Here is a 20,194-nt window from a genome sequence, read left to right as displayed (position 1 = left end):
ATCCATGTATTATAAATAAGTCTTCGACGTAATGTACCAGGACTTGTAGGTATCAACTTGTATCAGAAACGGTTATACAAGGGCCATAGGTCGCCGGGCATTCCTGTAGGTATTGATGACGGACCCGTGGTGGGGTATCAGAGTTTTCCAGCTCGAGGACCTCGGTTTCGAGATGCCAGCCTCCCAGAGAGTACGTCCCTGGCCTGGAAATACACACTCTTGCTTGTACGGAACGCTGTTCCGTTGGTTGCAGAGTGCCTCGAAATGTCATTCGACCGTAATAAGGCGGTGGCATACGGGTTCTAGTGGATTGTTAGACACGAGAAATGAGACGAATTCGAGGAGCCCTCACGTTAATGACTCGAATTTCGAGGAGTCGGAGACGAGCTTCAGCACATATCTGGAAGCGCGAGACAGAGAGTAATTCCTGATGGTAAACGTCACCGGCGCGGAGTATGAGCTAACAAGCCCCGTCAGATACAGTGAGTAAGTATAAATGGAGGGAAACCTACGACGAGCTGAAATCGTGTTCAATGACCACGTTTTCAGGCAGAGTGACGACAAGTGGATCCATCTCCGCGTTCCAACTACTCTGACGTATCGAATCCAGCAGCTCTTGTTTCTCCCTCCGTGTCTCAGCGTACATGCTTCGAGTGGCTTTCGCCGATTCAGCCGTCTCAATGATTTCTTTCAAAGACGCATGCCCAGCGCCAAGCGTAGCGCCTGGAACGTATATATGCCCCGAGCGGTCTTGCGAGTCTATCCTCCAGAAGACGAGAAAGTCTACGGCTGCTGGATCGTATAGCGGGAATATAGATGAATGGGACTGAGATAGAATGTGGGGAAAAGATGAAGCAATGGAGCGCGAGATGGCTTTTCTCCGGCCACTGTGGATGAAGTGCATTGTCGCGGCATCGTCTTTGACGCTGAGTAGGGCCTTCTAAGAAAATGTAAGGGGAATGGAGTGGTAAATAAGGTGAAAGTGGGATTACCTCGTTCACATGACTACACAGGAGGTCAATAGGAGGAGGGGTACTTGGTGAAAGAGTACGACCAAGAAGCACTTCTGCTAATCTCTGCGAAACAAACTCATAGGTATCTTGGACACCTGTAGAATTCGCCCAAGGCTTCGCTTGCAAAGTGAGATTGGCTGATTGTAGCGGGGGTACAGAACCCCTGGATGAACGGTCAGCAATTGCACAGCAGCGGTGCTGAATAACTACGTACATCTCTTCATCCCAAGACGCTGCGCATTCCCAGGTGGGGCTAATAGCTAGTATCTGTGTGATGGCGAAGGACGTCGACGAAGTACTATTGTGCAATTCGAGGTTTAAGCGGTAGAGATGGTCCAGAGTTTGCGAAGGTTCCGCTGCAGCAGATACCTCAAACGAAGGAGTGACCGCGTAACTGCGTGTTACGCGTACTGGATGGAACACACCGTCCGACTCGTTCTAAAACCGGCATAAGGATAATGTGTAAGAGTAGGGACAAATTGCTTACTCGGTACACAAACAGGAGACACAACTCCTGTTCGCCAACGCCGTCTGCATGGAGAAGGACAGATATTGACGCGCTGTCTCCTGGTTGTAGAGATGGATGGTTCGGAAGACGTATGCGACGGGGCTGCTGGGATGTTATGGAGTTTAACGATCGCAGACAGCCGTCTGCATCTGCGTACACTAGGACATGGGTCAGTGGGACTGCATGTCCGGTTGCGATGTCTTTACCTTCTTCAACACCCGTCTCGACACCTTCAAATATCAACTCATCATCCGGCGATGCAACCACCCATATCTCGTCGACCGGCGTCGATCCCGTATTAGAGAACCACAAGCTCATCGTCTTCCGCTCGCCCTGTGAGAGAACCAAACGGCTGTCATCGACGAAATTGATGAACAGCTTATGACTGGCTTCAGCGACATTGACTTTGAGCTGTACGTCAGGCGCGTAGGTAGGGGTGATACGCTGCGCCTGTGTGTCGTGAAGCCGCCGACCTCGGTAGGCCAGCGGCTCAATGACGGGGAGCAGGCCCAGGAAGTCGTACGTAACATGCGTTATTGTCACCGAAGTGGGTTGAGATGACTTGAGCGCGATAGGTATCTGGGTGTTTCTTGTTAAGTACACATCCTAATAAACCACGCTGCACGCACTGTCTGATTCTCCAAGGGAGCTAAGATAATCTCTGTGACGACTTCAGCCTCGATGTGGTTCGATGAGTCCTGGTTCGCTGAATCTTGCGCAGTTATCGAGAGGTTCGAAAGGCTGATCTCAGCATCCAGTGGGTTCTCAATGACCACATCCACCCAGAAGGTCTCTGTCCATAGTCTCAGCAACAGGAAATCAGAGTGACCCCCATCAACAAATCCGTACCATTTACGGTGACCTTCTGGTTTTTAGCCAGCACGCTCTTCGTTCCCTGTTCCCGCTGAAACGCCGTCCAATCTTGCTCCCTCTTCTCCCACACACTATCCTCTTCAGCCGAGCTGTCTCTCGGTAACCGCAACTTTGTCTCCCTCGGACGCACAAGCTTGAACGGCGGGAGGAGATCGTCGAGCTCTAGATTATCCCCGGATACCGTTTTATAATGCTAACACGGATTAATCAATTTAATTGGGATGTAGATGTACCAAGGCGGGGAGCATACATACTGCAAAAGCGACCCTGAAATCGTCGAGGAAGACCTTATCGATACTTGGTGCTTTCGGCTCCTCAGTCGGTCCCGGTGGTGGTGCAGCAGGTGCGATCCTCAAGGAACGTGTCCCACTGAGGAGGCCCAGGAAATACTTGACAGCAGCATGAATCTCGCCGGTCGTATACATCAAACGACCTGACTAAACGTGAATACGGAAGTTCACACTGCATAGGAATTCCACTTACCCAATGGATGCTCGATGCCCGCCATAATCGATACAGGTCGTTCCCGATTGGCGGGGTCTTTCCCTTCCGACTCCCAAAAGGCGGGGGACAGGGATTTTGGGAGAGGACTCGCATACATATCGTGCGCCCGGCGAAGAAAATACATAGTCAGCGGTTTCTGATAAACCACATAATTCAATCATGTTAGCCGTTGAAAGCGCGGCGGGGTGCGGAGACAGACACGTACGATGCCACATTTCTCCAGCCTATTCGCAGCATACACATACCACAGTGCCGCCCGTCTTTTCGCCTGCTTCCTATAGCTCAAGAACGCAGCATGCGCCAGCAGTAGCGCAGAGTGCGGCTCTTCTGACTTTAAAAAATTAGGAAGCATCAGCGCGTCAGCTTATCGCGTTTCGGCGGCAGATGCAACGAGTACCTACAAGACCCGCAGCCCATATGAGCCACCGCTCGCCTTCCAGGATGTTGTCGAAGAAGTCGGGACTGCCAATTCCAGTTTCCCATCGCACGGCGTAGGCCAGTGCTCTGACTTGTGCGTGCACTGGTGGTTCCGCATCGAGTGGGCAAAGCACTGATAACGCATGAGAGGCATGCAGTTGTATGGCAGGCGAAGGCGATAACAATAGCGGCAGAACATCCTGTTAGTACCAGTTAGCTTCCCAACAAGTGTGCAATGGAGAAAATCTGACCGATCCCCCTTTGCCTTCTTTCCGCAAGGACTCCCAAACATTCACTGCAAGTTTGAAATCCCCTAATATAGTCGCGAATTCCGCCAGGCGCCGCTGCTGACTTATAGACGAGGAGCCCAACGTGCCGTTAGTCGAGCCGTTGTACGTGTTAGATCTGCCGGGGAGTGAAGAGACGGAAGAGGTAGTGTTATGGGTGGGCGCGGGTGAAGGGGAGGGAGATCCAAACAGCCGTCGCGTAGATGAGAATAATCGCGATGGGAGTCGCCGGTTAGATGAAAACTAGAAGAACGATACGTGAGGTGGGGAGTACGTGAATTTTGGGCTACGTACGGATTCATTCCAATCTTGCACGCATTTCTCCATGAACGGGACTAGGCTTGCGACAACGAAGTCCTTCATGAACTTGGCAGTCTGAGATATATCCTTCTCGCCCAGACGCAATGTATTTGGCCCGCCATGGTAAGCGAAAGGCGCCGATCTGGACGTTGAATTCGGCGAACTAGGTAGATGCGGCGGCGGCAGGCGGGGTAGCAGGGCTGGAACAGGTACAGCAGGCGGCGGGGGTTTCGGAAGCTCCAGCGAAAGTAAATAAACCTCAAGTCCATACTGTTTCTTCACCGCGTTAAACAACGCTGCTGCTCTGTCGCGTTATACCGTCAACCACGCGATTAAACGATCACTGTCACGAAGTACCACTTACTCTTCGTCAGTGAGCGAGGAGTTCTGGGGGTGCACTATCAGGGTATACCGGATAATATTAGTGTCGACCCAGGGGGGGAATTCGAGATGCCGGGCATGGAGATTCGTGATCGCCTGGAGGGGGTTCGGCGCATTGGTTGACGCAGCGAGGATCACTGTAGAGTTGCGCTGAGTAGTCAGAGGAACACACATTCATCATCGTACCGGAGACTGGGTGGTTCCATCCTTCCATTCTATTTGGGACATGGTCCCCCTCCGCACACCTCTTCACGTCGTCCCACCACGGCGTCCTGGCATTGCTAGCATCGCTCAACGCCTCCGCATCTTCGACCCACTTCGAGCACTGCTTACTGATCCGGGCGCTGATCCAGTCTATGGTGCGCACGGCGCGCTCCGCCTCGTCCTCCTTGCACGCCGCTTCGATGTCGGCCAGGTCCGAGAACCGCAGCGCAAATGAGGCATGCGGGACTTTCGTTAGCGAGGTAGTCCGTGTGGTCACTATCGAAGAGGTAGTTTCAGTGGGTTGGAAGGCAATGGACGAGTCTGGGGGATAACTACCGTTGGGTAGGGGTGAGAATGACTGTAATATTTGGGGCAGAGGTGGCAAGGACGAAGACGCTAAAGTTTCATCAAGGTCGGGCGACGACAATACACAAACGTGCGGGCTCAAAGACGAGGGCAGTACCGGGGCCATTGGACCTGAAGCTGTCTAGTACCGGGAGCGTGATGGTGAATTGCAGAGTTCCGCCATACAGACGGCGCGTCTACACAATGAGTACGAGCACCTTCGTAATTCCCAAGTCCGCGAATGGAGTTAAGTTCCCACGGTCAGTACTTGAATTCTGAACATATTATGTTTTACATTGACTATCAGTGAAGCTAGGTGGAATACATGTAGTAGGTGCGTGAAAATGGGTATCTAGGTTCACGAAATCAGAAGTCGCTGCCGCCACCGAAGTCACCTCCACCTCCGTCAAATCCACCTCCTCCATAGTCACCTCCGCCGCCGAAATCACCGTGATCGTTGTCGAATAATTCGCCGAGGAGTAACCCTCCGGCTAAACCTCCAACAAGTGGAAGTCCTATGCCGCCTCCTCCGAAGCCACCGCCTCCGAATCCACGACGTCGCTGTGGGTACCCGAACGGCTGCTGCGTGAACGGCCCCGGAGACGTGTACACGGTTTGGTATCCGCGCGGGGGGAAGGAGTTGTACATTGCTCTCTGCTGCCTCATGCGTTCGGCCAGATACTATATCCAGTTAGCATGGAGGATTGAAATACTGACGTGTTATCGGTGGGACTAACCTCTTGTTCTAGCCTATTCCTCTCAGCCATCAACTGTGTCACGATCAGTATGGAAATTACTTCGATTTCGTGAATGACATGCCTGCTGTCGCTGCTTCCTCCTCTCAGCAGCTAACTATAAGGGCATGAGTTCGACCGGAGTGCACCTCTAGCACGGATAGACGAACCTTCTCTTGCTCTTTGCGTTTAGCTTCCCGCTCCTCCTTCGTACCGATCAGCTTGTCTTTGAATTTCCCAAATGTACCGCGGTCATTATCTTTGGTTTTACTACCGCTCGCTGCCGCCTGACTTGAGGAAGCGTTCCCATTCCACGAATGACGCCTGCTCTCTTCTTCGTATGGCGGTGGTGGCTTCAAGGTATCCCTCTTCTCTGGATGCTCCTTGAGGTACTGCTCGTCCTCGTGTGGGTGCACCCATATTGATCGTGGTGGTGTGGCTTTCGTATCAACCTTGGAATTGGCAGGAATGTCAGCACCCCTGAGAGCAGAGAAGCACTACCGCAACTCACATAGAAATGGCGCTGTGTGCTTGGATCATATTCTTTCTTCCAGCCTTCTGGGAGAGGTTGTTCCATGATGGGGGTTTGCAGCAGAAGGCTAACGCGCCCGGGTCCTCTTTATACCAGAGAGCGCACTGGCAGTGCAGCTGCATTGGTCTCCGCAGCAACGTCATACTAGTACCAAATAGGGGTAACCCCTGGAAGAGTTGGACTCTGCACGCAAAGCGGTAGAAAGCAGTGCGGCGGCACTGGGAACATCATCAGGGTAATAGAATACGGCTAGTAACCGAAGGACATCGCAGAGGAAAAAGTAAAGCTATTGTCCTTGGAACATCACGTCTTCAAATCTTGAATCAAGGCCTGAATGGCTCGTAACTTGTCGTCGGTGTTGAGCTGCGGAACAGCCATCAGTATCTTCATTCAGCATCAGAATGATAGAGACCCTACCTGCAAGAATTCTTGCATTCGCTTTTTGCGGTCGGAGTCGACCGCCTCTTGCAGAGCCACGTCCTCTACAAAAGGGTCAAATACCATATTTCCAGCATTGCTGGGTTCTGTCCTTCGTCGGGCTTGCGTCAGGCTAGCATCGTCTTCGGTATGGGCAGAATTAGCGCGATCCAGTTTGTTACTCTCGGTCTCGATATTCCATCGTTTCGCATCAGCCTCACCACCCCATCCCCTAGAAGCGTCCCCCCAACCACTACCATCGCCCCCACTCCAGCTATCCCTATCGTCCAGCGATTCCAAAAACTCCTCCAGCCGAAGCACGTAGCCCTCGTTCGCAGCCTCGATCCCCCGAATCCAGAACGGGACCATATCATGTACCTGGTCAGCACGTATCTGGCTTTCCCTGGCTTTGAACTCCTCAATGGTCAGTGGCGCATCGTCGAGCGAAGCGTTGCCCCAGGCCCCAGCGTCTGCAGCCACCCCCCATTGAACGTCGGAATATCCTGGCATAGGTGTATCCCAGTAGTCTCGCTGTGGCTTGTGGTCGGAGCCACCCGAGGCCTGCCAGTGTGCAGATGTCCCGATATCCCAAGCAGCCTTGTCCGCGCCAGGCTCGCCCCAATCGACGTCCGAAGGTTCGCGTTTGCTTTCGTTCACTCGTAACTGACCCTTTGGTGTCCTGCGCGCCCCACTACGATCTGAGGCCGCTTTCGTAGTAGAAGCCTGCGCGACAGCGCGCTTCGCGGGAGTGTGTGGCTTGCCTCTCCATCCGCGTTCAGGATCATTTCCTGTAGATCGACCATGGTTTTCAGTATTCCTCGTCTCTGCAGAACAACGACGAGCAGAACAGATGACACAGACCTCGTTTCTCCGCAGCCGTATCATCTACCGCGTTCGACGTTCGGACTTGCTTGGGTGGCATCGTGACCCAAAAGTAGGCTGGTCGAAGATCCGATAAAGCGCATAATATGTGAAGGCGAAGGTATATAACGGGAACATGCCACCTCCAGGCCACGGCACGTCTTCTTGTGTGCCAGTGTGGCACTTCTTTCGGGTGACAAGACCGTTGATCTTCAATGCAGAGGGTCAATTATGTAAGTGAGTTTGTGAGTTTGTGGATCGTGACAGCACAAAGTAGCGGTGACTGAAGTACTGACGGCCAAAGCTTCTCGAGCTCTGGTCCCTGGAGCGATGGAAGGATGGAAATAAATTTCGCGGTGAATCACCGCCGACTCCTGACACAAAACCTTGAGTATCGGAGCCTCGCAGCACAATATGTATAAGCGTTTTGTAATTCAGGACTCAGAATACAAGAAAACAATTCGCCACTGGGGCAAGACCCATGAATCTTCATAATGTACAGCGGTTTCATAGTGCTGGTAGCCCCTACAGGTCACTTCGAAGCTGCAGCTAACCACGTTTCGCATGGACTCAGATGAGTGTGGTAACCATCTGTCACTTCATCGACGAGTGCTGTATTGATCCCACACTGGCAGTATATAAGCTCAGGGAATACACCATGCTGATTATCAGCATCAGCCTCCTGTGTAGCTTCAGAATCACCAATGGACCCCAGCTTGTACAAAGACTTCAAAACCTCGAGGGGATTCAATTATCACTACCTCGCCGTAGCACCTCAACAGAATCTCCCATATCTTCTCTTCGTGCATGGCTTCCCATCGATGTCGTATGATTGGCGACACCAAGTACCCTATTTCAAGGACCTGGGATACGGCCTGATCGTACCTGACATGCTAGGCTATGGGGGAACCTCTATTCCCACTGACACGGAGTCATACAGGAGGTCTCTCGTCTGCAAGGACCTTGTAGAGCTCCTCGATGCTGGGGATGCCAAGCGATGCATTGTCGTCGGCCACGATTGGTGAGTAGATGTAGATTCAAGAAGTTACCCTTATCTCCCCTGAGGCTGACCACTATCTCAGGGGCTCGTACGTTACCGCCAGGTTGGCAGACCTGTACGAAGACCGGTTCATCGCCTTCGCCTTCTTCGCCGTAGGATACGCACCCCCTAACCCAGACTTTGACATAGATCAAGTTCTGGCGTGGACCAAGCAAGTGGTCGGATACGAGCTGCTCGGCTACTGGAAGTTCTTCTCGGACGCAGATGCACCTGTGCTCATTGAGAAGAACGTGAGTAAACCATGGATTACGATATGGTTTTATCAAGCTCACCCCAGGTGATATGGTAGTTTGAGTCATTCGACAGCCTGCTCTACGCGGACGACGCTAGTCTGTGGAAGACGGACCTAGCGCCCTCCGGGGTCTTTCGTGCTTGGATAGAGGCCGAAAAGACGACCGCTGTTGGCCCGTGGATTAGCGAGGAGGTAGGGATGCCAGAGACCTTTCTCTCCTGACCAAGCGGCTGATTCGTGTGTTCGTTTTGTTAGGAACGGAAAATTCACAGCGAGATACTTCTGCAGGGTGGTTTGGCCGGGCCCGTGTGCTGGTACAAAGTCGCAACGAGCGGGATCATGAACGACGACGACAAGGGTGCGTATATTCGCGTTCGAAACGATCTAAACAACCATTTGCTTATGCGGCGGTCGTGCCCAGGTGTCCCAATTCGATCCCCCGCAGTGTCGAAGCCTGTGTTCTTCGGCGCAACGAGCAAGGACGCAATTTGCATCCCCAAGTTGCAGATACCTGTCACACAGAAAGCGTGCCCGAACCTCATCGTCCGCGAGTTCGATTCGGGGCATTGGGCGCAGTTGGAAAAGAAAGACGAGGTTAATAAAGAGCTTGGAGCGTGGTTCACTGCAATCTTGGCGTCGGCGTCGGCGTCGGCCTAGTTGCTTACTCCGTAAGTTCGAGGCTAGTCCCTCCCAAATTGGCCAGTAAACTTTCTAAGAACCTGTTCCATACCGTTCATGAATCATGACTCTGTTGTTTCCCGCACTCATCACCTCCCATCCGGCGTGCCCTTGTCCGTCGCCCGCAATGCCTACCCCTCGCGGTCTAAGCTCCTGGGCGCGACATCGCAGGCCACCCTGATGTCCTCAATCAGCGCGTCCAGCTTGGGGTAGTCTTTGTTCTCATTCCTGATGAACCCCGCGATCAGCACCGGCATCTTGACACGTTGCGATCAGCCCCGAACGCGTGGAGGCTGCCCACCTCCGCTGAGCGCGCTGTGTTCTTGTAAAACTGGATGTACCTAATCGACATCACCATGGGGTATTCTCTGAACCCAGAGCGCGTCTCGAAGGTGCCCGATGATGCCTTTGGTTGATTTGGATGCGACGGCGGCAGGCGCAGGGACGCCCGGCCATAATACACCTCACGAAGTCGGCAATCCATGGTGTCAGGTGGGCTCGGGTGCGGGTAGTGACCACTGCACCAGCATTGGTAGGAGTTAGGAGCGTTGTTAGGAGGCGCGCTTGTCGAGGATGTAGGTTTATGAGCCGATTTCTATCTCAGTCTCGGAACGTGCTGCAAAACCGACCAGTTGTGACTGGTACCGGCTACAGATAACCTTTCCGGACATTTTCAGAGTCCGTAAGGCATGGTTGTGGTTGAAGTGTACTAGTCACTCGAAAGCGCCAGTTTACCGCATGGACATCAAGTTTCGTTACAATCTGTCACATCACAGATTCCAAGTATATAAGCTCAGGAAATGTAGCGTACTCATCCACGGGATTGAACATGGACCCCAGCTTATACAAGGACTTCAAAACCTCGAGGGGGTTTAATTACCACTACCTCGCCGTCGCACCAACACAAGATCTCCCATATCTTCTCTTCGTGCATGGATTCCCGTCGACATCGTACGACTGGCGACATCAAGTAGCTTACTTCAAGAACCTGGGATACGGCTTGATCGTCCCCGACATGCTGGGTTATGGAGGAACCTCCATCCCCACCGATCCTGAGGTATACAGAAAGTCCCTCATCTGCAAGGATATCATCGAAGTACTCGACGCAGAGGGTATCAAGCAATGCATTGTCGTCGGTCATGATTGGTAGATTCAAGTCTCCCTTTCCCATAGGACTGTCTAATTATCATCTCAGGGGTTCGATACTTACAGCTAGGTTGGCTGATCTGTACGAAGACCGGTTCCTTGCCTTTGCCTTCATCGGTGGGGGATATACAGGCCCTCGCACTGAGTTCAATATGGAACAAGCGCTGGCACTCACCAAGAAATTGGTGGGATATGAGCTGATTGGTTACTGGAAGTTCTTCTCAGAACCAGATGCTCCCGAGCTTATTGAGAAGAATGTGAGGGAACATTCGATCCTGCTGTGGTCTGATCGCGCTCACGCTCGAGCACCAGTTCGACTCGTTCTTCAGCATGGTGTACGCAGAGGATGCTGCCTTGTGGAAGACTGATTTGGCGCCAACAGGCACTCTTCGTGCTTGGCTCGAGTCCGGAAAGACTACCGCTGTTGGCTCGTGGATTAGTGAAGAGGTAATGCACACTGTTGCCTTGTCAAATAGATATATTTACGTATGTCCATTAGGAACGGCGATTTCACACCAAGGAGCTTCTCGAGGGCGGGATCGCCGGGCCTCTATGCTGGTACAAGGTTTTGTTGAGCGGATCCTCGAGCGACGACGACAAAGGTAGGTCTAGCCCTCGTTCGAGCTGAGCATACGTCGTCTTATGCAGTCGTCTTCAGGTGTACCCGTTCGGTCCCCTGCGATCTCGAAGCCTGTTTTCCTTGCCGCGGCAAACAGAGATGTAGTTGCCATCGCTAAGCTGCAGATACACGGCACAACGCAAGCTTGCCCGAACCTCACAGTCCGTGAATTCGACGCGGGGCATTGGCTGCATTTGGAAAAGAAAGACGAGGTAAACCACGAGCTTGGAGCGTGGCTCGATACCGTCCTGGCCTCAGCGTCTGAATAGTCTACCCATAACTTCGGGGTGCGTTGACGTTGACTCTGAAGAATGTATCTCATACGTATGCTTTCAAAACGACACTGTACAGCCTGAGAGCAATATACATAACGATTAACATGCTGAACGAAGACATACAAGAAATAGCGGGGACCTAGAATTCGGAATCGGCTTCTTTCTGGACTTCAAAAGCACAACAGAAAATCCCTTGATCGAACAGAATTATTCCCTTCCCATCTGGAGCCCACTTGAAACTTCTGGTCTGGAATTGTTCTGACATTGGATCAGCCGCGTACTCAGAGCAAGGGAAGTCGGCTTACTAGTTGGCACGCCGATGCATTCAGCCATCTCCTCTTCTACGTCGTTATCGCCGAGCCATTCGTCGCTCCAGGTATATATACTGCGTAATCCGCAACAGAGGGCAAGATTACCTTTGCGGATGGGATTCCACCGTACTTGCAAGACTGGGGAAGAATGGAGGAGCACAGAACGTAACTTCGGCGAGAATTCCTGAGATGGAGTCGGAAAGTCATAAAGGTATACTGCGTTAGGGACACTCTCTATGGACTTGATCAGCACGAGTAAGAACTATGAAGCGAAGAAGATAGCCAACGTACCGTATCGAGCCATCAGTATTGTGCCCGTCTTGTTCCATTCTATTTGCACGACGCCTGCTTTAGGGAGTTTGGAGTGGTCGACTCGGTTGATTGGTATTGTTTGAGGGCCTTGTATCCGTTCATCTACAAGAAGCGAGGAATCATTATGTGCAAAAGACCCCAGGGAGATATATACATGAAAGAAATCCCCGGCCATCAGTATCTTCGACCCATTGAGAAGGTTCCTTCCACAAGATCTAGAAGGGAATGTCTCAAAAAGTGACTGGCGGATAGCATCAAGAATGGCGTACAACGTTACTTCCCAGGCGGCCTGTTAACTCCAATGTCGCTACCGGTCCCCAACTGAGACTGTCAAGGATGTAGAGCTGCGCTTCATGAACATTTATCGGTCCGTTAGATGCTCCGTATCTTTACCTTGTCATCCCAACCTCCAACTGCCAGGAACATCCCGGTGGGGTGCCATGCAACCCCGCGGATTCCGAAGCCAGGGTCATGGTCTGGGGAGAAAGATCCCAGTAGATCACCATTCAAGGAGATAATATAAAGTTTATACTGCAGGGCAGGGCGAATCAGAGATGCAGGTCTTTCGAAAGGCAAAGTTCGAACCTCGAGAGGTCCTTCCCATACGGCGAGATGGTTCCCACTGGGAGATAAAGCTAGCGAGGATAGAGACGATGTGGGTAAAGGGAAATGCTACTTGGGCGATATCTCAGCCAAGTGGATTCCAGAGAAGAATCAGACGTACGCGAACTGGCTTGTAGCCTTCAGCTGCGTCGTACAGACCGAGGGTATCCTTCGATTTATGTCGTTCAGCAAGGATTAGGTACCGGCCATCCGCCCGAAAAGTATACCCTGGGCAGGATATGTGTAACGTAAGCGTCATGCTGGGTATTAACGTACCTCTGTCGGGGTGTATAGGAAAGTTGAGGTAGCTTGCACGACCGGTGACCAGTGACCACAGGGTTACTCGGAGCTGGGAGCTAAAGAGATGAGAAGCAAGACATCGGCGGGTGGCGAGCAAGCAACGTACCCCCCATTCGGAGAAACAAAGGACAGTTCTTCCATCTGGTGCCCATTCTGCTTTCACTAAGCCCTCCGCGCCTGAATCGATATGCGCCGTCCATTCCTCATCGCCAAGTTTGAATATCTGAACAGTACCGCTCTTTGCACACGCAGCAAGGAGGTATTCTGAGTCACAGGACCAGCCAATGTGAGATATCGATTTCTCACTGCCCGTCGACGACGCTTTGCCTTTTGTCGAAGATATGAGCACGGACGTAGCAGACGGCGACGCGTCGATAAGCCATGTTCGCGTTATCTGGAAAGAATCAGCGCGTCTTATGATAAGCCGGTCCTGCACCGCTGTCGCGATAAAGTGCGCGCCGGGGCTGAACTCGACCAGGGAGGACGTTTGCTTGTAAATTTCGGTGAAGTCCATGGTGGTTGTGGAGAAACAGGGGTGGTGGCCAAGAACGTCCACGTGAGCCATGCCGACGATCGTTCCTCCGGCATCCAGTGCGCAAGGAGCGGCGAACCAAGTCATTCCTTCTTACTCACGAAATCTCCAGCCTGGAAACTTGCAGATCGCAAGGGTCCTTGTCAAGATTCGGAAAATTGAAATACATGTGCAATACAGCGATAGAGGCCGACATATATAAGGCCGGCCATTGTCATGCATTCACGCGCGCACTCATTCCATGGATCAACAACTCGATCACGGTGGTTCGCGATCATCGACCACTATAGACGATGATCTCGAGAACGCTTCAAAATTCGGAGAGCCCGCCATCAAAGTAGAAGCAGAGATCGTCGACCCCTTCTTGGTTCAGTTCGACGAGGGAGAAGCAGCAAACCCTTTCGTGAGTGGCAGAACAGGTCAAACATAGAATTCTTCTGAACGTGCTTATTTAGAACTGGAGTCGGTTGAAACGCTGGTATCTTACCTTGGCCAGTGGTCTCCTCGTTCTGAATGCGTGCGTGCCATAAAATTATCGAAGGCGACGTCACTGACCTCACAAAATAGTACCTTCGCAAGTTCAGCGCGTATGTCGTCCCCTCATTGCACCATTCTATTTACTGATTTTGAGCGCTCATAGCCTCTGGTATTGTCCCCCAGCTGATGGAGGAATTCCATCTTGGAGAGACAGTGGGCATATTGACAATATCTCTATTCGTCGCCGGCTATTGCGTGGGCCCGCTCCTATGGGGACCCCTCAGCGAGGTTAGTAAGACTAGAACCCATGATGCATATGTCCTGACATGCTCCGAAGCAATACGGACGGCGACCTATTTTCGTTTGGCCATTCCTCGCGTACACAGTACGTGCTTATTCACCAGGCGCGGTCCCCGACCCTCTTTCTCATCAGCACAATTAGGGATTTCAAGTCGGCTCTGCTCTATCCAAGAATACAGCATCGGTGCTTATCTTCCGTTTCCTTGGTGGCTTCTTCGCTGCTGCCCCTCTCACAAATTCCGGGTAAGAAAATGTCTTTCGGTAACCTTTACCGGTCTTCAAGTTAGTAATCATTTGGGTTTCAGGGCCCTTATTTCTGACGTCTGGGATGCGGAGACGCGGGGAAAAGCCTTGGCAATATTCACAGTCGCTCCGTTTAGTGGTCCCGCGTTAGGACCAACGGTTGCTGGATTTCTTGCCGTTGCAGGGGTATCATGGCGATGGGTGTTCTGGATCCTCACTATCTTTGTAAGTTGTTATCTCCCCTTAATTTTGTTCGGTCTTCACCGTGCATTTCTTAGGCTGGGCTATGCTGGCTCCTCATCTTTTTCACCATTCCAGAAACTTATCGGTATGTGGCCTTCCGCCCGATGAAGAATTCCCCCTTGAGAATTATCTTTAGGCCCGTCCTTCTCGTGGCGAAGGCAAAACGGCTGCGTAAGGAGACTGGCGATGAGCGTTACTATGCTCCGTTGGAAAGAGTCAAGCGCACTGCTGTGCAAAGCCTGGAACATACACTGGCCAGGCCGTTCAAGATGCTCTTCACAGAGCCTATGCTGATCGCGATGACCGCGTACATGAGTGTGGGTCTTCCCGCACGAGGATATGTAAAATTCTGCTGACGCATTAATTCAGTTCGTCTATGGTTGTTTATACCTTCTGTTCGAAGCGTACCCAGTTGTCTACACTGAAGGACATGGATTCAACCTCGGCATATCCGGCCTCATGTTCCTGAGTGTGCCCATCGGAGGCTGCACCGCTGTGACACTTGTAGGCTCGTACCCTGTTTGCCATCGGACCTTTCTAACATCGTATGCGTAGTATGTCTTGATATTTGCACCCCGTTATCGAAGGAAAGCTCTGGAGCTGGCGCCTGCACCCGTACCGCCAGAATTTCGGTTAGAGATGTCGTTAATTGCCGCGCCACTCTATGCAATCTCTTTCTTCTGGTTTGCGTGAGTTTTAGACTTCGTATATAACATCTCTGCATGTTGCTGAGAGGATTCACATAGGTGGACCTCAGATCCTAGTATTTCTTACTGGGCACCTCTTATGTCCGGCGTTCTTATGGGCTTTTCCATCAGTTGGCTCTTCGTAAGCGCAACTAATCCCTCAGAAAGCTTCCGCGTACTCATCCGGCATTAGCTCCCCCTCTTCACGTATATCATTGATGCCTATATTATGGCCGCCGCGTCTGCCCTTGCCAGCAACACCGTTGTTCGAAGTTTAGCCGGTGCCGGCTTTCCAGTAAGTAGCCTCCAACCAACCTGCAATAGGCTTCTTCTAATGATATCTTGCAGCTTTTCGCCGGCGAAATGTACAAGGCGTTAGGCCCCCAATGGGCCTCATCGCTCTTAGGTTTCGTCGCTGTGGCGATGATGCCTATACCTTTCGTTCTCATGAAGTAAGTTGGCACGCCTTCGAAAGGTGGCACGGTGTCTGATATCATCTTAGATATGGACCGTATCTGAGAAAAAAGTCGAAGTACGCTCCCACATAAACGTCGGGTTGTTTCGCCTTCACGGACTCGCCATGATTATTACGACTCTCATCAAATCTAGACTTCGCATTCATAGCATTGCTCCGGCTTAAAACAATCAAATTATACATATCATAGTGTACTGTAGCCTACTCACAACATTCCGCTGCGTCTTGTCATAATCGCTGTAACAGACAGTTCCTATCTCCTATCGAACCCTATCCGTGAATTGCACGTGGTCTACGGACGTTTCTCCAACGGCCTCTCAGCGGTGCACTACTCTTCCTCCGTCCAACATCCAACACCATGCCTCCGATGGCTTTTACCGGTGTGGTCACAAAAGCTGGCTTCATGAACAAGACAGCGACGGTCACTGTCTCGCGCTGGGTCGTACACAAGTTGACTGGGAAGGTACGAGCCTTGCCTCTGCTCTTGCAATGAAACTTATTCTTCTGCAGCGCATCGAGCGAAGCACCAAATTCTTGACTCACGATCCCAGTAACAGTGAGTTAGCTGATATAGATTGCTTGCAACCCACGAAATGAGTCAAAATCACGTAGTCCTCCGCAAAGACGATGTTGTCCTCATTCGCAATTGCCCACCAGTATCAGCAAGCAAGCGATTCAAACTAGAGCGCGTCCTGAAAAGTCCGGAGGGCGAACGCGAGAAAGCTCATACACAGCGAATGCCAACCTCCCCACTGCCTCCACCTCCGCAACCGATACAATCCTCCGCAACTCCATGACCGCGCCGTATGCAGATTTTATAAATGGTGGGGGGGGGTGTTAAGCTTTGATTGCTGGTTGGCTAGCTTTTGCTTGCTGTTGCTGCATAGACGTCTGCAACTCAAGTACCTGATGAACGAGGGAGGGTCACGTCTATTTAGAGTATAATAATCAAATTTGTGACTCTCTTGACTCACTTCGGTCTTTTTCTTTTCACTCTTCTGCTCGATCTCCTTTATCTGGCTTTCTACGCGTTTGCTGTGTACTGGTCAGCAGGAACGCTGAGAAACAACACTTTAAATCACGAACATCTCTCCTGTGATGAACTCCAGTCGCGTATCGACGTTGCTCTTTGCCTCCGACTGATCTTGCTTGACCAGCACCGGGCCTATTTGCTTATATACGACGCTCTCCGGCTTCAGCTGGTCGAATTCCTAGGCCAAGCTTTACGTGCACGATCAGGATTATCTCAAGTTGACCTTACCTTCTTGACCAATTGATTCTCGGACAACTGTGCCTCCAGTCGTTGCCTAGCTTCGACCGCATTCGACAGGTCAAGCTGAAGTTTCTGGAATTCCGAAGTCACCACTTGGAGTTTGGCTTGAAGAGACATTCTAGGATGATGGTATGAAGCTCGCGCGCCGTGTCCGACTCGAGATCCTGATCATGTTACCTTTAGGGGATGCCCCACCGGGCTCACCAATTGCACCATCATCAGTTCAGCCGGCGATGTACATGTGCTACTCACCCATAATTTCTCAAGCACCTCCGGAGCGGGTGCCCGCTGAGAACGGCTTGAAATTTGAATATACAGTGGAGAAATATTTGCGACGCTATCTACACTCTGTCTACAATGGTTTCCCCGGTACAGATCGATTGGGCAAAGGTCGACCAGCCTGAGCTGACCCCAGGACGCTTCCCAAGTCGCAGGTCAGTCGTATACGGTACCAAAGGTGTAGTGTCATCAAGTCAGCCTTTGGCCACTGAAGCTGGCCTGGAGATCCTTCGCAAGGGCGGTAACGCAGGTGCGATTTATCCCCCCTTCAAAGTGAAATGTTGTTTCTAACGGTGCTTTAGCTGATGCTGCCGTCGCAACCTCCGCCGCGTTGAATGTCACCGAACCGAGTTGTTGTGGTGTCGGCGGGTAAGCTTCGCTTCTCGCGATCATACTCAGAATATACCACTGATAACGTCTCAGTGACGCCTTTTGTTTGTTCTTCGATGCGAAGACCCGCGTCGTGAAAGCCCTGAATGGTTCCGGGCATTCCCCTCAGAAGTTAACTTTGGAATACGCAAAGTCAAGGCTTCCGGGGGGAGATCTACGCATTCCCGCGACAGATCTTAACTCAGTCACTGTTCCAGGCTCGTCATATCTTCTGGTGTATGCTCGAGTTCACCTCAGCTCACCACTGTGTGTTAGGTGCTGCTGCTGCATGGGTTGACACCGTCGAAAAGTTCGGTACTGGCAAACTTTCTGTGGCTGAAGTACTGGAACCCGCCATCAGACTCGCAGAGGAGGGGTAATACGTTCATGTTGACATTCAGCTCCTTTGCTAAATCTTTCTCAGAGTCCCCGTGTCCGAGTTCCACAGTTACGCGGTTCGCAGTAGTCCCTCGCATCCGTCGTGAATGACTATTGATCCTCCCCTCGTATCCCCAGTGGCAGCGTTCGGAGAAGCTTATCCAGAATGCATCTCCCAACGGCGACGAGATGCTCTTGAACGGCAAGGCACCACTGCCGGGCCAAGTCAAGAAGTTCCCTACACTTGGGCAGACCTTCCGTGAGATCGCTACCAAAGGAAAGGATGGATTCTACAAAGGGCGCGTCGCAGAAGCGATTGTTGAGCTCATCCAGAGCAAAGGTGGTGTGATGGAATTGGACGATCTCGCGAAACATGAGACGACGTTTGTCGATCCTATCTCATACACATATGCCGGAGAAGTCACCGTTTACGAGGTAAGGCATCCCAGCACCGTACCATCAAGGCAAGGGTTAAATTGGATATTATGGGTAGTGTCCCCCGAATGGACAAGGCATAACAGCGCTCCTAGCTCTCGGGATCCTTGAGCAGCTGCAGGAACAAGGTCTAATCAAACCCCTCTCCCAATTAGAGCACAACTCTGCCGAATATCTTCACGCCGTAGTGGAAGCCATGCGGTTTGTTGTCTCTTGCACTAAAAAAATACACGACTAAGCCGGTTGCAGGCTCGCTTTTGCAGGTTTGATTATACATGTCATGCGAGGAATGGCGCACTGACGCCCCATCAATAAATAGATAGTCAATGGTATGTCACCGACCCAGACTTTGGCAAAGTCCCTGTCAAAGAACTGCTGAGCAAGGTAATCAATCTACTTCCCCGTTCTATATCGTTTGTGACTCAAATGCGGCCATAGGAATATCTAGCCGCCAGAGCGGCAACTTTTGATTCCAGCAAGGCCAATGATAAATTAGAACATGTAATGATTATCACCGTACTGCCTCCTTCGTTGGTGGCTGACAGCGGAACAGGGAAAGCCATTCAATTCCTCAGACACTGTTTACTTCACTGGTAAGTGATTTACCGATTGAGTTCTTCGAGATATAAACGTCCAGTGCGTGGCAGTGACCGATCAATGGGGCAACGCATGTAGTTACATTCAGAGTAACTTCGCAGGTACGTTGATTCATTTTGATTGATGCGTGTAAAGATCAGTGAACTTACCTACCTCACTCCTCGACTCAGGCTTTGGGACGGGCGGTAATTCCGTGGATTCTTTGGTCGATCATCATGATTTAAGCTTCCTTTTTAGCTGTGCCAAAAGGGTGTGGTTTCACGTTGCAGAATCGAGGAAGTGGGTTCATCCTCGATGAATCGCACGCAAACAAATTGCAGGCGAGGAGTGTCATCGGGGTGTCAGTAAAATAAACTCATTGGCGGTGTAGGGCGGCAAACGACCTTACCATACAATCATCCCGGCGTTGGCGACTCGAAATGGTGAATTGTTCCTATCGTACGGTGTGATGGGTGGATACATGCAAGTGAGTCGTATCCTTTGATTACCGTATCAGCTCGCTCACAATCAGTGTCCAGCCTCAAGGACACGTTCAAGTGCTTCTGAACATCTTGCGAGGCTTCACAGTCCAAGATGCTCTGGATGCCCCTAGGTTTTGCATCTCCCCTGGAATGCCCGAAGGCGCTCGTCAGCCAGGAAACGTTGTTGATGCCAACAGCGAGGTTTACTTCGAAGATGGCATTACCGCGGAGACCATCGCGAAGCTTCGGGGTGCGTTTTGGCCTCTGTCAACGGAGAGACCTGAACAGAACCTTATCACCTATCATTCATTTAGATTTGGGCCATGATGCCCGTCCCGTCACTGGGTTTGGGAGAAGCATGATGGGTCGAGGCCAGATCATCCAGAAGGTCAAGAATGACACGGGAGAGCTGGTATGGGCGGCGGGGTCCGACCTTCGAGCAGATGGGCACGCTGCGGCGCAGATATAACAGCGGATAAATATGTTCGACGTGGTTGGTAATTAACATCGTGTATCTATGTCCAAATCCAGAGC

At 51.6% G+C, this 20,194-nt stretch overlaps 11 protein-coding genes across 11 annotated transcripts; 5 read left to right on the top strand and 6 right to left on the bottom strand.

Annotated features, from left to right (window-relative positions):
- Nucleotides 1–52: 52 nt before the first annotated feature.
- On the bottom strand, nt 53–4,959 carry PC9H_003500 (uncharacterized protein; the record flags this gene model as incomplete). Its single annotated transcript, XM_036773093.1, has 18 exons — nt 53–302; nt 362–460; nt 513–940; nt 993–1,176; nt 1,228–1,451; nt 1,501–1,670; nt 1,728–2,100; nt 2,151–2,314; nt 2,371–2,587; nt 2,649–2,827; nt 2,878–3,034; nt 3,104–3,229; nt 3,300–3,515; nt 3,567–3,628; nt 3,676–3,845; nt 3,877–4,206; nt 4,267–4,420; nt 4,470–4,959. The coding sequence occupies 18 exons, from the start codon at nt 4,957–4,959 to the stop codon at nt 53–55; spliced, it is 3,993 nt and encodes a 1,330-aa protein (XP_036634566.1).
- Nucleotides 4,960–5,198: 239 nt separating this feature from the next.
- Nucleotides 5,199–6,143, bottom strand: PC9H_003499 (uncharacterized protein; the record flags this gene model as incomplete). The annotated part of the gene is made up of 5 exons (XM_036773092.1): nt 5,199–5,513; nt 5,570–5,602; nt 5,652–5,684; nt 5,737–6,018; nt 6,078–6,143. The coding sequence occupies 5 exons, from the start codon at nt 6,141–6,143 to the stop codon at nt 5,199–5,201; spliced, it is 729 nt and encodes a 242-aa protein (XP_036634565.1).
- A 258-nt stretch (nt 6,144–6,401) lies between these two features.
- On the bottom strand, nt 6,402–7,437 carry PC9H_003498 (uncharacterized protein; the record flags this gene model as incomplete). Its single annotated transcript, XM_036773091.1, has 3 exons — nt 6,402–6,461; nt 6,516–7,303; nt 7,377–7,437. The coding sequence occupies 3 exons, from the start codon at nt 7,435–7,437 to the stop codon at nt 6,402–6,404; spliced, it is 909 nt and encodes a 302-aa protein (XP_036634564.1).
- A 643-nt stretch (nt 7,438–8,080) lies between these two features.
- PC9H_003497 (uncharacterized protein) lies at nt 8,081–9,325 on the top strand (the record flags this gene model as incomplete). The annotated part of the gene is made up of 5 exons (XM_036773090.1): nt 8,081–8,397; nt 8,459–8,666; nt 8,726–8,860; nt 8,924–9,026; nt 9,090–9,325. 5 exons carry the CDS (start codon nt 8,081–8,083, stop codon nt 9,323–9,325), a joined length of 999 nt encoding a protein of 332 aa, XP_036634563.1.
- A 152-nt stretch (nt 9,326–9,477) lies between these two features.
- PC9H_003496 (uncharacterized protein) lies at nt 9,478–9,830 on the bottom strand (the record flags this gene model as incomplete). The annotated part of the gene is made up of 2 exons (XM_036773089.1): nt 9,478–9,603; nt 9,648–9,830. The coding sequence occupies 2 exons, from the start codon at nt 9,828–9,830 to the stop codon at nt 9,478–9,480; spliced, it is 309 nt and encodes a 102-aa protein (XP_036634562.1).
- Nucleotides 9,831–10,175: 345 nt separating this feature from the next.
- PC9H_003495 (uncharacterized protein) lies at nt 10,176–11,380 on the top strand (the record flags this gene model as incomplete). The annotated part of the gene is made up of 5 exons (XM_036773088.1): nt 10,176–10,492; nt 10,542–10,749; nt 10,805–10,939; nt 10,992–11,094; nt 11,151–11,380. The coding sequence occupies 5 exons, from the start codon at nt 10,176–10,178 to the stop codon at nt 11,378–11,380; spliced, it is 993 nt and encodes a 330-aa protein (XP_036634561.1).
- A 145-nt stretch (nt 11,381–11,525) lies between these two features.
- Nucleotides 11,526–13,426, bottom strand: PC9H_003494 (uncharacterized protein; the record flags this gene model as incomplete). Its single annotated transcript, XM_036773087.1, has 10 exons — nt 11,526–11,644; nt 11,692–11,931; nt 11,989–12,111; nt 12,164–12,224; nt 12,279–12,353; nt 12,403–12,540; nt 12,595–12,681; nt 12,734–12,840; nt 12,889–12,961; nt 13,019–13,426. 10 exons carry the CDS (start codon nt 13,424–13,426, stop codon nt 11,526–11,528), a joined length of 1,431 nt encoding a protein of 476 aa, XP_036634560.1.
- Nucleotides 13,427–13,685: 259 nt separating this feature from the next.
- PC9H_003493 (uncharacterized protein) lies at nt 13,686–15,941 on the top strand (the record flags this gene model as incomplete). The annotated part of the gene is made up of 15 exons (XM_036773086.1): nt 13,686–13,847; nt 13,900–13,961; nt 14,012–14,031; nt 14,085–14,209; nt 14,259–14,306; nt 14,364–14,464; nt 14,527–14,689; nt 14,743–14,792; nt 14,844–15,024; nt 15,077–15,211; nt 15,263–15,396; nt 15,454–15,535; nt 15,587–15,688; nt 15,742–15,845; nt 15,896–15,941. 15 exons carry the CDS (start codon nt 13,686–13,688, stop codon nt 15,939–15,941), a joined length of 1,515 nt encoding a protein of 504 aa, XP_036634559.1.
- Nucleotides 15,942–16,226: 285 nt separating this feature from the next.
- PC9H_003492 (uncharacterized protein) lies at nt 16,227–16,665 on the top strand (the record flags this gene model as incomplete). The annotated part of the gene is made up of 3 exons (XM_036773085.1): nt 16,227–16,331; nt 16,379–16,424; nt 16,481–16,665. 3 exons carry the CDS (start codon nt 16,227–16,229, stop codon nt 16,663–16,665), a joined length of 336 nt encoding a protein of 111 aa, XP_036634558.1.
- Nucleotides 16,666–16,705: 40 nt separating this feature from the next.
- On the bottom strand, nt 16,706–17,258 carry PC9H_003491 (uncharacterized protein; the record flags this gene model as incomplete). The annotated part of the gene is made up of 4 exons (XM_036773084.1): nt 16,706–16,774; nt 16,843–16,903; nt 16,955–17,079; nt 17,130–17,258. 4 exons carry the CDS (start codon nt 17,256–17,258, stop codon nt 16,706–16,708), a joined length of 384 nt encoding a protein of 127 aa, XP_036634557.1.
- A 240-nt stretch (nt 17,259–17,498) lies between these two features.
- Nucleotides 17,499–20,129, top strand: PC9H_003490 (uncharacterized protein; the record flags this gene model as incomplete). Its single annotated transcript, XM_036773083.1, has 17 exons — nt 17,499–17,670; nt 17,723–17,789; nt 17,844–18,007; nt 18,066–18,165; nt 18,214–18,244; nt 18,306–18,602; nt 18,661–18,803; nt 18,852–18,865; nt 18,922–18,986; nt 19,041–19,103; nt 19,156–19,195; nt 19,250–19,300; nt 19,370–19,384; nt 19,437–19,528; nt 19,570–19,665; nt 19,718–19,910; nt 19,975–20,129. The coding sequence occupies 17 exons, from the start codon at nt 17,499–17,501 to the stop codon at nt 20,127–20,129; spliced, it is 1,758 nt and encodes a 585-aa protein (XP_036634556.1).
- Nucleotides 20,130–20,194: the final 65 nt, after the last annotated feature.

This window comes from Pleurotus ostreatus (genome assembly GCF_014466165.1).
Source record: "Pleurotus ostreatus strain PC9 chromosome Unknown scaffold_2, whole genome shotgun sequence".
Lineage (NCBI taxonomy): Eukaryota > Fungi > Basidiomycota > Agaricomycetes > Agaricales > Pleurotaceae > Pleurotus > Pleurotus ostreatus.
The sequence above is the reverse complement of the archived record's forward strand: the minus strand, read 5'-3'. Positions and strand labels throughout refer to the sequence as shown.